Source organism: Pezoporus flaviventris, unplaced genomic scaffold, assembly GCF_033815535.1.
Source record: "Pezoporus flaviventris isolate CSIRO_AGI_PZ_B2104156 unplaced genomic scaffold, CSIRO_AGI_Pfla_v1 ptg000253l, whole genome shotgun sequence".
Lineage (NCBI taxonomy): Eukaryota > Metazoa > Chordata > Aves > Psittaciformes > Psittacidae > Pezoporus > Pezoporus flaviventris.
The window spans coordinates 1,031,109-1,044,244 of record NW_026892800.1 but is presented as its reverse complement, the minus strand read 5'-3'; the positions used below and the strand labels follow the sequence as shown (position 1 = coordinate 1,044,244).

Below are 13,136 nucleotides of genomic sequence, written 5' to 3'. Positions count from 1 at the left end.
GCCTGCTCCCAGGCCTCTCTCTTTGCTAGACCAAGCAAACAGCCCTTTTGTCTTGCTCAGTAAAATAAGCTCTTGTAATAAGCCTCATCCCCTCCTCTGCCCATCTTCCTGGCTCAGCTCCTGCCCTGAATGCAGGCACAGGATGCTCTATGTGTTACAAACGAGACATTGCCCATCCTGATGGGGAATGCACACTGTTGGTGCCTTCTAGGATCTCATTTACCTCCAACTCCTGCTCAAACCTTGCTGTGATTCACCAGCACGCCCAAGGCTCTTTATAGATTGTAGAAGAAACTGTTGGGTTTAGTTACCAAGTGGTTAAGTTACCATAACCCTGAACATTGCATCACTTCTGTCTCCCTGATATCATGACCCTCATCTTGGTGCTGGTTTGCACTGAGGACTAGGAGGGACAGGCTCATCCCTTCACCTTCTTCTGCTCTCAGCCTGGATGCTCTTTTCCTCCCCTCATCCCAAAACTGCCACAACTGCAGCAGCACGAAGGCAACAGGAACCAGAGAGAATTTAACACATTGGTGTCCATTTGGTGCCCTCCTCATCTGAAGAAGCCAAATGACTGTCTTAAGTGTTCCACCTCACTACAGCAGCAGCTTTGGCCAAGGGCCTGTAGGGACAGGCCAAGGGGAATGACTTTAACCTGCCCAAGGGGAGACTGAGCTGAGCTCTTAGGCAGAAGCTCCTCCCTGTGAGGGTGCTGAGGCGCTGGCACAGGGTGCCCAGAGAAGCTGTGGCTGCCCCATCCCTGGCAGTGTTCAAGGCCAGGTTGGACACAGGGGCTTGGAGCAAGCTGCTCTAGTGGAAGGGGTCCCTGCCCGTGGCAGGGGTTGGAGCTGGAGGAGCTTTAAGGTCCCTTCCAGCACAAACCAGTCCATGACTCTATGAGAATGTTCCTCCTGCCATTTATCCTGGCTGTCACATCCCTTTCTGAACAAGGATATCCACAGAGCTCTGACTGCACCATGTTCCACAGAGTCTAGTGCTGAAAGAAAGAGAACATCCAAAGAAAATCCAGTGCTTTCAGCCCAGAATAAGAGCAGCTCCAGGCCACCAGCACCAGGGACTGGGGGCCTGTGTGAGGACCCTTGAGCCTTGCTCTGTATCCGGCTCCATCCTTTGGATGCTGTCCCTCTGTAGCCGTTCCAGCCAGGACAGCCCAGCCCAGCGTGGGGTGCAGTGAGGCACAGAGGAGCTCCCAGCACCTCCCAGTCTCCAGGGAGGCTCCGCCAGTGTCTGGATTTCTCTGGATTCCCCATCTCCATAGCAACCGAGCACCTTGGAGGCATTGATGGGGATTGCTGCACAACAGCCTCTGAACCACAGCAAGGGGATGAGCCGCGTCCTGGGGATGAGGAGCTGAGGCAGAGTCACACTGAGCTTGTCCAGGCACACGTCCGTGGGCTCTGGCAGAGCTGGGGATGCTCTTCAGTGCCTCACCTCTCGTGACACCACCTAGGACCATCAGAGAATCACAGTTAGGCTTGGAAAGGACCCTAAGATCATGCAGTTCCAACCCCCATCTCTCTTCCTTTCTTTATTCCCATTAGCTGATACAGGACACTGCAAATGGGATGGATTCCTTGAATGTTTTATTTCCCTCAGAAACACGTTTACTGTTAAACACACATCTTGCTTCCAAGACGTTTCATGACAAACCAGGTGACACGAAGGGACAGGCCAAGGGGAATGGCTTTAACCAGCCAGCAGGGAGACTGAGATGAGCTCTTAGGCAGAAGCTCTTCCCTGTGAGGGTGCTGAGGTAGAACTTGCCACCCAGTAAGGCAAAGGACGAGGCTACCGCAAGCAATTGCCATGCTAAGAAGGGCTGGATCAGTGTGGGGCCAGTCACAGCAGTAACAGGAACACCAGAGTGGAGGGGGCTGCTCCGAGGGGGTTTTTCCTCTCCCCATCTCCCCCCCCTCAGCCAAAGCAGAAGCCACAGCACCACCTCCTGGTGACCTGCAGCACTGCACCAGCCCCTGCTCCTCCAGTAAGGGGGAATGTGCCAGAACAGTCCTTGGGACATAAACCCCAGAACCCAGCCTGCTTTGGGTTGAAGTGACCTTAAAGCTCCTCCAGCTCCAACCCCTGCCATGGGCAGGGACCCCTTCCATAGAGCAGCTTGCTCCAAGCCCCTGTGTCCAACCTGGCCTTGAGCACTGCCAGGGATGGGGCAGCCACAGCTTCTCTGGGCACCCTGTGCCAGCGCCTCAGCACCCTCACAGGGAAGAGCTTCTGCCTAAGAGCTCATCTCAGTCTCCCCTCGGGCAGGTTAAAGCCATTCCCCTTGGCCTGTCCCTACATCCCTTGTCCCGAGCCCCTCTCCAGGCTTCCTGCAGGCGCTGGAGGGGCTCCCTGCGGGGTGAGGCTCCCGAGCAGCGCTGTCTCACAGCACGTTAAGGCGGGCGGGCCTCGCTCAGCACCACAACCGGATGAAGCCCTCACAGAGCCACCACAACGCCTTCTCCCTGCACCGGAGCCGCTGCTCACCGCAGGGCACGTTCGGGTGCGGGGCCGTTCCCGTCCCGGCGCCCGGAACTAGGCCGCGCCGTGAGGCCCAGCTACGGGGCTTGAGGGGAAGGAATGAGTACCGCGCATGCGCCAGCCGCTTAGTCCCGCCCTCTGCCTCCCCATTGGCCTGCTGGGGGTCGCGCTCAGCCAATGGCGTGGGGGGGGAAGGCGGGCGGAGGGCGGCGGGGCCTGCCAAGATGGAGGAGTACGCGCGGGAGCCCTGGTGAGCGCCGGCCGCCGCACCGGCGGGGCCCGGTTGTGGGGTGGAAAACGGGGTTAAGGGGAACGGGGGATAACGGGGTGGGAACGGGGGGAGGCCTCGCTGCCGGCCGGGGGGGTGTGTGTGGTGCGGGTGTGTGACCTTGGTGGGGCCCCCCTGAGGCAGCGGCCGGGCCCGCGGCCTGGGCCTTGCAGGCGCGCTGGTACCGGGGCCGGTGGAGCCTCACTGAGGGGGGGAAAGCACCGGGAAGGGGGGGGAGGCTGCTGGACCCCGGCTCGGCCTCACGCTGCCTCCCTCGGTGCGGTGGGGTTGGACCCGGCCGCGTTCCGGCTGTGTCTGGGGCAGCGGTGCAACGTACAGCGTTTGGTGTGGTGATAAAGCGTGCCGACGGGTGATGAACCGTGGCAACGGGGAATAAACCGTGCCAACGGGTAGTAAACCGTGGCAACCGGTAATAAACGGTGGCAACGGGCAATAAACGGTGCCACCGGGTAATAAACCGTTTTAACTGGCAATAAACCATAGCAACCGGTAATAAACCGTGGCAACGGGCAATAAGCCGTGCCACCGGGTAATAAACCGTGCCAACGGGTAGTAAACCGTGGCAACCGGTAATAAACGGTGCCACCGGATAATAAACCGTTTTAACTGGCAATAAACCGTGGCAACCGGTAATAAACCGTGCCAATGGACAATAAACCGTGCCAACAGGCAATTAAACCGGCCCAACGGGATGGGAGCCTCGGGACCAGCCCCTCAGCTCCACCGGGCCCCCCCCGCGGGGCTCCCCATCACAGCACCTCCCCACAGCACAGAGCGGGGCCAGGTGAATGCCCTGTACCGGTTGCTGTGTGCTCCCCTCTCTCATAACCCTCCCCAGCACACGGTGGTCATTGTCCCGCTCTCTCTGTGCCCCCCCCCCGCCGTGTGCCGCTGCAGGACCGGCTGTAGCCGGTGCTGTGCGCTGGGCACGGCCCGCAGGGGAGGCAGGGGCTCGGTGCTGACGGGGCGTAGCGCGGGGATGAAGCGTGGCTGAGGTGTGGGCAGCCCCGGCCTGGCCGCTGGGATGAACCGGTTGTGGCTGCTCCCCGGTGGGAGCAGAGCCTTGGCTGCGGCGTTCCTCACCTCTGGGCAACCTCGGCTGCCGCTGGGGAGAGGAGCGAGTGTGGAGCCAGGCTGGGAGAGCTGGGCTGGGGAAGAGAAGGCTCCTGAAGGGGAGACCTGAGAGCAGCTCCAGTGCCTGAAGGGGCTGCAGGAAACCTGGAGAGGGGCTTGGGACAAGGGATGTAGGGACAGGCCAAGGGGAATGGCTTGAACCTGCCAGATGGGAGACTGAGATGAGCTCTTAGGCAGAAGCTCTTCCCTGGGAGGGTGCTGAGGCGCTGGCACAGGGTGCCCAGAGAAGCTGTGGCTGCCCCATCCCTGGCAGTGCTCAAGGCCAGGTTGGACACAGGGGCTTGGAGCAAGCTGCTCTATGGAAGGTGTCCCTGCCCGTGGCAGGGGTTGGAGCTGGAGGAGCTCTAAGGTCCCTTCAACCCAAACCAGGCTGGGGTTCTGTGACTCTATGCTGGTATCTAATGTAAACTCCTCTCTCTCAGCTTGAAGCCACCCCCCCCGCCCCCCCATCCTGTCATTACCTTTTGTCCTGAGGTGTTTTTTTATCTCCTGAGATCAATGTCTCAAACCTGCAGCCCCCAGCACAGCCCCTCCTCACTCCATCACCTACCCCTGAACCTCTCCCTCACAGCAAGCAGAGCACCACAACCTCTGCACCCCCCCCAAAGGAAGGGAAATGCCCTCTTGGCATCGGTCACTTGCTTTGCTTTGGCATCACTTGGTTGCTCTGAAGCACCACAACCCCATCCCGGTGCCAGCAGTGACAGCAGCAGCCCAGCCCCACACGGATTTGGGACACAGGAGGATCACACATCATCCCTTCACACATCCCCCTCCTCCCCTGTCACCCTGCCTGCACCAAGGCTTTCATCCCAGCTCCCCACAAAGCCCCTCCAGCTTCAACTCAATTCAATTCCTTACTCCCAAATCACATTTTCCTTCCCTTTCTCCTGCTTTTACATTTCTCCCCTCTTTTATTTTCCTTCTCCCTTTACTTTTAATGATGAGGAAGAGGTTCCAGGCACATTCTGTTGGCAGGGATGCCAAGATGAAAAGCAACCGAAGCCTTTCTTCTCGAGGCTGTTTTGATGATGGTTTGTTCTTCTCCCCGTCTCCTGATTGTGATCTGCTCTGTTATGAATAAAACATCTCCTCACAAGCTGCCCTTCATTAACCTGCTGACAGGACTCTTGGTAAAGGCCTGCTTGAAATCCAGATGGATTATGGAAAGTGGTCTCCCTTTGCCCCAAAGGTCAGAGAATCCCAACTGAGCAGTGACTGTTATTTACAGGAGCTTCATTAATCAGCCCCCAATCACACACTTGCCTCTCTTTAACCCTGCTTCAATGTCAAGCTCATTACCTGCTCCCTCTGGGGTTCTTCCTTTCCCTTTGAAACTCCCTCCAGCACCCTCAGGAGCAGCTTTTCAATGAGGAAACCTCTTTGACACCATCCCAACCATTCCCTGTGTGTCCCAGCTCTGACACTAAGCACCCACAGTCCCACCAGCACCAGAGCCTGGTGGGGGAAAGAATTGGAAGAGAATAAAAGAGATGATTCCACTGTTAATCTATCACTTACCTACAAGTTTAATGTCACTGATGTTTCCCTGACTTTAAGGGCAGCCCTCACAGGAAGGAAACCATGTACTTGTTGCTGCATGCAAGGTAAGGTCGGATTCATAGAACCCCAGCCTGGTTTGTGTTGAAGGGACCTTAAAGCTCCTCCAGCCCCAACCCCTGCCATGGGCAGGGACCCCTTCCATAGAGCAGCTCCAAGCCCCTGTGTCCACCCTGGCCTTGAACACTGCCAGGGATGGGGCAGCCACAGCTTCTCTGGGCACCCTGTGCCAGCGCCTCAGCACCCTCACAGGGAAGAGCTTCTGCCTCAGAGCTCAGCTCACTCCACCTCCTAAACCCCACAGTGCTGGGCTTTGCTGTCAGATTCTGATGGAAGATGAAGGCAACACAATGACCTTGTTGTGTTGGGATGTCAGCAGCAGTGGGGACGGTGAAGAGCAGGTTGGTGCTCCCCTAGTTTAGGAGTCCAGGTTCGTGGTGGGGAGTTACAAAGCTCCCAGGTTTTGTTTGAACCCCAGATGAAAGCTCACCTCACCGGTGTTCAAAGGGTTTGCTGTCAGCAGCATGCTCTTTGTTGCAAAGCTTTTGCTTGTCGATGGGAACCATTTGATGCTCTGTGGTGGTGGAGTCACTGCAACCTCCAGCAGGGGCTGTGTTTCCTTTGAATGCACTTCAAAGAGCCAGGATGCAGCAGGAAAAACCTTTGCAGTCGAACAGGAGATGCCTTTGAAGTCTCTCATTTAACAAAGCAGAGCTCATGAGGAGCCTGAGCCGTGAGGTGCTTTGAGAGCTGAGCCTGCTTGAATTTACCACTGCAGTTTCCAGGGAGAGCAGTCAATGTGACGCTCTTTACACTCCCTAAGTAGGACAGGGCTGGAATTCTGCAGTGGTTTTCCAGGCTGGAAACGTGTCTCCTTGCCCTGTGTGAGGAGCTGAGCTGGAGCTGACACTGACGTGCCAGGGAGGTGGCTTCTTGGGCTCTCCCCAAAGGTCGAGGTTGTTTTCCTATGGGGTTTATGACTTGCTGGCTGGGAGGCCGTGCAGCTGGCACCCTGGTGCTGGGCCAGTGCCTCCTGTGCAGCTTCTTGCACCATGTCCCATGATGTAATCTGGTGTTTTTGTCCTTCTCTCCCCAGTCCCTGGAGGATAGTGGATGACTGCGGAGGCGCTTTCACCATGGGAGCCATCGGAGGTGGCATCTTCCAGGCTATCAAGGGCTTCAGGAATTCCCCAGTGGTAAGCCAAGTCATGGCAGAGCATGTGCAGGGTGCAGCCTGCTCCTTGCCTCTGCCCAGCAGCAGGGAATCTGCCCAGCTGAAGGTACAGAGGAGAAATCCCTGGGAGTGGGGCTGCTTAAACCCCACGTGTCGTTAATCCAGATCTGAGGAAGTGCTCAGGATCCATGTGGGTCCTTCATCCTTCTGGGTACAGGGACTAAATATTCACAGAATCCCAGCCTGGTTTGGGTTGGAAGGGACCTTAAAGCTCCTCCAGCTCCAACCCCTGCCACGGGCAGGGACCCCTTCCACTAGAGCAGCTTGCTCCAAGCCCCTGTGTCCAACCTGGCCTTGAACACTGCCAGGGATGGGGCAGCCACAGCTTCTCTGGGCAACCCATTCCACTGTGCCACCACCCTCATAATGAAGAGCTTCTTCCCAATATCTCATCAAACTCTTCCCTCTTCCAGTTGGAAGCTGGTTTTCCTCATCCCATCCCTACAGGCCCTTGCCCAAAGCCCCTCTCCAGGTTTCCTGCAGCCCCTTCAGGCACTGGAGCTGCTCTAAGGTCTCCCCTTCAGGAGCCTTCTCTTCTGCAGGCTGACCCAGCCCAGCTCCAGAGCTGCTCCAGTCCTCCACCTGACCAGCAGGAATGACTGAATTTGGGACAACCAGTGAGCCTAGAGCTGCCAGCTGAGCACATTGCTCCTGCTCTGTGGGCATCGGAAACAGGGTTGAGGTGACTGTACTGGAATAGACCCAATGGAAACGTGACATTTCAACGTGTGGTTTTCCTCTAGCACAGCCCATGGTGCTCTTCCTCTGGGTGGATTTCCCTGTTGTCCATGGACAGAGTCTCCTCCCTGTGGTGACCTGCACCAGATGCTGCTGTTGGCTCCACTGGTGTGCAAAGCATGTCAAGTGAGGCAGCGCCAGCTAGGAACAAAGCAATGATGCACCTGGAAAATTAACAGGCTTCTCTTGCTGAACATTAAGTGTCCTCTTCAACCCCTGCAGGCCACTCAGACACACTTTGATCTCAAAGTGGCTCAGGCCTGGAGCTGTAATTCCTTTCTGTAGTTGACAGGGCTTCATAAGGCTGTGATAAGTACCAGGGTGTGTGGAAAATGTGTTTTCTGCCAGCTCCTGCTCACAGCTGCCTTGGAACTAGGTTGGGCTGGTGGCAGCTTTGTGCTGTACCCAGTCAGATGGGCTGTGAGGCTGCACTCTCCTTGTAACTGTTGTGTCTCTTTTCCTGCAGGGTGTGAACCACCGGCTGCGGGGCAGCCTGACAGCAATTAAAACAAGAGCTCCACAGCTGGGAGGTGAGTGATTGGGAAGCTCAGTTTAGAAGCTGAATTGCTTCTCTTGGCTGCTGAGACGAGGACTAAATCACTGCAGAACCCCAGCCTGGTTTGGGTTGGAAGGGACCTTAAAGCTCCTCCAGCTCCAACCCCTGCCACGGGCAGGGACCCCTTCCATAGAGCAGCTTGCTCCAAGCCCCTGTGTCCAACCTGGCCTTGAGCACTGCCAGGGATGGGGCAGCCACAGCTTCTCTGGGCACCCTGTGCCAGCGCCTCAGCACCCTCACAGGGAAGAGCTTCTGCCTAAGAGCTCATCTCAGTCTCCCCTCTGGCAGGTTCAAGCCATTCCCCTTGGCCTGTCCCTACATCCCTTGTCCCAAGCCCCTCTCCAGCTTTCCTGCAGCCCCTTCAGGCACTGGAGCTGCTCTCAGGTCTCCCCTTCAGGAGCCTTCTCTTCTCCAGGCTGCCCCAGCCCAGCTCTCTCAGCCTGGCTCCAGAGCAGAGCTGCTCCAGCCCTCGCAGCATCTCCATGGCCTCCCCTGGCCTCGCTCCAACAGCTCCACGTCCCTCTGCTGCTGCTGCCCCAGAGCTGGATCAGGACTTCAGGGGGGGTCTTCCCCAGGGCACAGCAGCGGGGCAGGATCCCCTGTCTAAACTCCGTGTGTGCATTATGATGTGTGACCTCTCCAATAACGTGTAATGCAACGTGTGCTCCCTGGGAACTTGTCTCAGTGTTGCTTTTACCCCACGTTTGGCTCTTTGCTGGGATGTGTTTCCCCGTCACCTGCAGCACTGGTGCTGCGCCGCCTCTTGGGGATGTGCCTGCACCGGAGCTGGCTTCTCTGCTTCCCCTACAGAGGCTCTTGTGTGGTTTCTCACAGGGAGCTTTGCTGTCTGGGGAGGCCTCTTCTCCATGATCGACTGCAGTATGGTCAGAATGAGAGGGAAGGAGGATCCCTGGAATTCCATCACCAGCGGAGCCCTGACTGGAGCCATATTAGCTGCAAGAAGTAAGGAATTGAGGCTGTGGGTTGAAAAACCTCTGTATTATCAATGTTCTCATCACTGTAGTGAAGCACCTGTGGTACCCAAAGTGCAATTTCCTTTCTCAGAGGACTGGAAGGGTAATGGGAGGCTTTTGTCCTGTGCTCAGGGAAGCATCAAGTAGGGAAACGTTATCCAGTTCCTTTGTGTCCACGGAGGGGGAGAGTTGCTGAGTCGTGATCCTTTTACTGGTGATGCCAGTGAGGCTTCGTGGATGCAAAACGACTGCTTCTGAGTCTGCTTCTAGGAGAGAAGAGAACTGCAGCAGGAGCCAAAGGTGCACAGGGGACTCAAAAGTGGTGTTTTGTGCTTTGGATTTTTAGACGGCCCCGTCGCCATGGTGGGATCTGCTGCCATGGGAGGAATTCTGCTGGCTTTAATCGAAGGAGCTGGAATTCTCTTGACCAGATTTGCTTCCACACAGTTTGCAAACGGTGAGGAGCCCCCAGGGATGCAGGGTGTCACTGTCACAAAGCTGTTGTGGCACAGCCTTTACCGACAGAGCCCTGCCCCTCGCTGCTCTGACCACGGAGTCCATGTGCTCCGCTGGCTGGGAAGGCTGTAGGAAGTCAGGGGGGAGGCAGATGGATGAGGCTCCTCCATGCCTTCCCTCTGGGTGGCTGGAGGCTGAAAGCAGGGGTGTCCCTGCTGCCCCTGTGCCCTGCCCTGTCCCTGGCGCAGCCACACGGGCTGAGGGTGCTGCACTGCACTCGGCACTGGGTGACACAGCAGGTTTGAAGGAGCAGCAAGCAGCAGGCTCTGGGCAGAGGAGTGGTTCTGGCAGGTGCCTGTGGTCTGCATGCAAGTGTGTGGGGAAGCCCGGGTTAAAGGAGGTGATAGGGAGCAGCAGATGGAGCCAGGGGAGAGATTCCCTGGAGTTAATGGTGGGTTTTCAGTAACCTGCTTCCAACCCAACCTCCTGGTTGGTTTTTCCTGAGGCAAACACAGGCTGAGGGTTCACTTGGCCGAGGTGGAACCTGGTTGTGTCAGTCCTCCCTGTGCAAGTACTTCACCCTCTGCCCCCCACTTTTACTCTGGGAGTAGTCCTGTAGTGACAGGACAAGGGGTGAGGGGTTCAAAGTGAAACAGGGGAAGTTTAGGTTGAATCTAAGGAGGAAGTTCTTTACTGTGAGGGTGCTGAGGCACTGGAATGGGTTGCCCAGGGAGGTTGTGAATGCTCCATCCCTGGTGGTGTTCAAAGCCAGGTTGGACAGAGCCTTGGGTGCCATGGTTTAGTGTGAGGTGTCCCTGCCCATGGCAGGGGGTTGGAACTTGATGATCTTCAGGTCCTTTCCAACCCTAACTATTCTATGATTCTAATGAATGCAACCAAACCCACTGGGGTTGGAAGGGTGAGGAGCAAGCCACGAATTCCTCAGGGGCTTCTTGGCTTGTTCCCTGCTGCCCTTTGCTCAGTCGAAGCTGTAACCATTTCTTCTCTTACTACAAAGACGTGTTGAAGTTCATCTGTTCTGGAGCAGGAGTTTCACCCCTGAGGCACAGCTTATTAACCCCAGCACACAGCCCACTTACTGCTTCCCTGCAGCAGCACGGCCGTGAGCGGCCTCAGGAGGGCGACTCCAGGCCATCGGTTCCCTTTGTGCCTCGCTTTGTTGGCAGGGGAGTTTCTGTGGGGCAGCCTTCGGGGATGGTGAAGTTCAGCTCGAGGGTGACAAGGAAGAGCGTTCCAGCTGCTCTACAGGGCTGGAAGTGTTTTCCTCTCTGCTCCAGTTCATTTCCCTGTTAGTAAAGGAGGTGAAAGTCCAGCCCTGAAGCTCTTAAGCGTAGAACCCCAGCCTGGTTTGTGTTGAAGGGACCTTAAAGCTCCTCCAGCTCCAACCCCTGCCACGGGCAGGGACCCCTTCCATAGAGCAGCTTGCTCCAAGCCCCTGTGTCCAACCTGGCCTTGAACACTGCCAGGGATGGGGCAGCCACAGCTTCTCTGGGCACCCTGTGCCAGCGCCTCAGCACCCTCACAGGGAAGAGCTTCTGCCTAAGAGCTCATCTCAGTCTCCCCTCTGGCAGGTTAAAGCCATTCCCCTTGGCCTGTCCCTACATCCCTTGTCCCAAGCCCCTCTCCAGCTTTCCTGCAGCCCCTTCAGGCACTGGAGCTGCTCTCAGGTCTCCCTGGAGCCTTCTCCTCAGAGCTCTTCTCCTCCAAGCCCAGCTCTCTGGGTCTGTCGGATGCACAGAGCGCTTTGAATGAAAACAAACCCAAACGTCTCTGCCTCCATCAGTCTGCAGTGGGATGTTTCTGGACACAGCCACTGCGAAGCTGCTCCCAGCTCCGAGGGGGGAGTTTCTCCTGCCTTTGCCATTAACTCTTTGCCTTTTCCCCCCTCTTGCCTTGTCACAGGCCCCCAGTTCTCAGACGATCCCTCCCAGCTGCCGCCCGCTCCCTCGCCCTCTCCCTTTGGTGACTACAGGCAGTACCAGTGATCCTCCTCCGCTCCCGTTCTCCTCAGCTCTCACTTCCAGCACTGGCAGCCCCAGCTGTGCTTCGTCTTCCCACCAGTGGTCATCTCTGGACACGAACCACGCCAGGAGGAACCTTCAGCCCTTCTTGGTGTCGAGCCACGCAGGAGAACTTGTAGGAGAGGACAGGTCTATTTATTCGTGATAGGTTCCATTGCTGTCATGTTAGTGAGTGTCTGGTAGAATACATGGAGGGTTCACACAAGGACCAAGTGGAGTCTTGTCATCCTTTGGACACAGACTGCAGTGGAAGCCTCTGGAGTCTTCCCTGGGATGTGGCTCTGAGCACCCGCGTTGAGCACAGCTGGAGTTGAGCCTCTTCCCCACCGGATTTAGGTCGCTGCCCGTTTATCAGCTTAAGGAAAAGAGTTTTATCTACACCCAGTTTTCCATTCCTAAAGTGAGTATTAGCAGGAGAGTGCCCAAGCTAGTGAAAATTCCTTCCAGCAACACGTATTCCGGTGCTGTTCTGTGTTCTCCACGCTGCTCCCAGCCCCAGCTCTGCACCTGGAGCTGAATCTGCCTTTTGTGGGTCCACCTCCCTCTAAACCCTGAGGCTCTGAGCCTCTGTTAGCAGGAGGTGGCAGCAAACTAATCCTGCTCCTGTGCTGCTGCTTCCTGGGACCGTGCAGCGAGCCCTGCCCAGAACACACGCAGGGCTGTGGGGCCAGAGCTGCCCTGGGTACCCTCAGACCCAGTCCTGAGCGCAGTTAAACCATCTGCCTTCCAGTTTGGAGGCCAGCAGGTACCAAATGACCCGCTGAGGTTTGCTGTTCGTGCTGGCCTCGCTGCAGTAGCTGTGCTCCAGAAGACCTGGGTCATGGCACCCAAGCAGCTTCGTGGTTCCTCTGCCCTGCAGGGAGCTCCACCTCTGCTCTCTGTCAGGGAACCAAGTCTGGCCCTTGTGGTGGGTAGGAGGAGAGGGTGGAGATAACCCAGAATCAGCATGGTAATGGCTGCCCAAGGGCTGAATTGGGATCGTACAAAGTGTGAGTGCAAATCCTGCCCCTCTCCTGTATCCACCACCCTGGAAAAGGGACAGTTTCCTGTTCCCAACCCGCTGCCCATGCTAAAGCTGCTCCAGGATTCCCAGCTGTTGAGTCTCTGGTACCTTCCAGGTTCATGGAGCTGCTCTTGGGGTGTAACAGACATAGACAGTGTGTGGCTCTGTCTTGCCTTTGCCACTGACCTGGCTCCTGAAGGCAGTTTTCCTGCTCCCTGTCACTCGGGCAACGCTCCTGGCTCCAGCTGAGACCCCACTGTGAGCCTCAGAGAGGACTGCAGCCTGCCCCATCGGCCCCAGAGCATCCCCCGTGTGTCCATCACCAGCACTCAGATCCCACAGCTCCTCCTCTCATGCCATGGAGCTGTCTTAGGGCTGCACTGGAGGGGAACTGTAGGCAAACGGCTCTTACCCTCTGATCGCCCATGACCATATGCACTGGCCAGTCCCTCACACGTGCTCCTGCATGACAAGAAGCCTCTGATTTTGGGTGTCCTTCATCCCCCACCTGCAGCATCCTTTCTGCCGCGCTGATCCCAGGAAGGAGGGCACAGAGTCCCATTAAGGCCATTCCCCTTGGCCTGTCCCTACAGGCCCTTGTCCCAAGCCCCTCTCCAGGTTTCCTGCAGCCCCTTCAGGCACTGGAGC

The 13,136-nt window shown here is 56.9% G+C and overlaps 2 protein-coding genes across 2 annotated transcripts in view; one reads left to right on the top strand and one right to left on the bottom strand.

Annotated features, from left to right (window-relative positions):
- TMEM167B (transmembrane protein 167B) overlaps positions 1-13,136 on the bottom strand; it is a 154,832-nt gene that overhangs the window by 42,426 nt on the left and 99,270 nt on the right. The gene's annotated exons all lie outside the window — the stretch shown is intronic.
- TIMM17A (translocase of inner mitochondrial membrane 17A) lies at positions 2,654-11,693 on the top strand. The gene is made up of 6 exons (XM_061442806.1): positions 2,654-2,752; positions 6,582-6,681; positions 7,924-7,987; positions 8,848-8,976; positions 9,334-9,444; positions 11,367-11,693. Exons 1-6 carry the CDS (start codon positions 2,727-2,729, stop codon positions 11,447-11,449), a joined length of 513 nt encoding a protein of 170 aa, XP_061298790.1. The 5' UTR covers positions 2,654-2,726; the 3' UTR covers positions 11,450-11,693.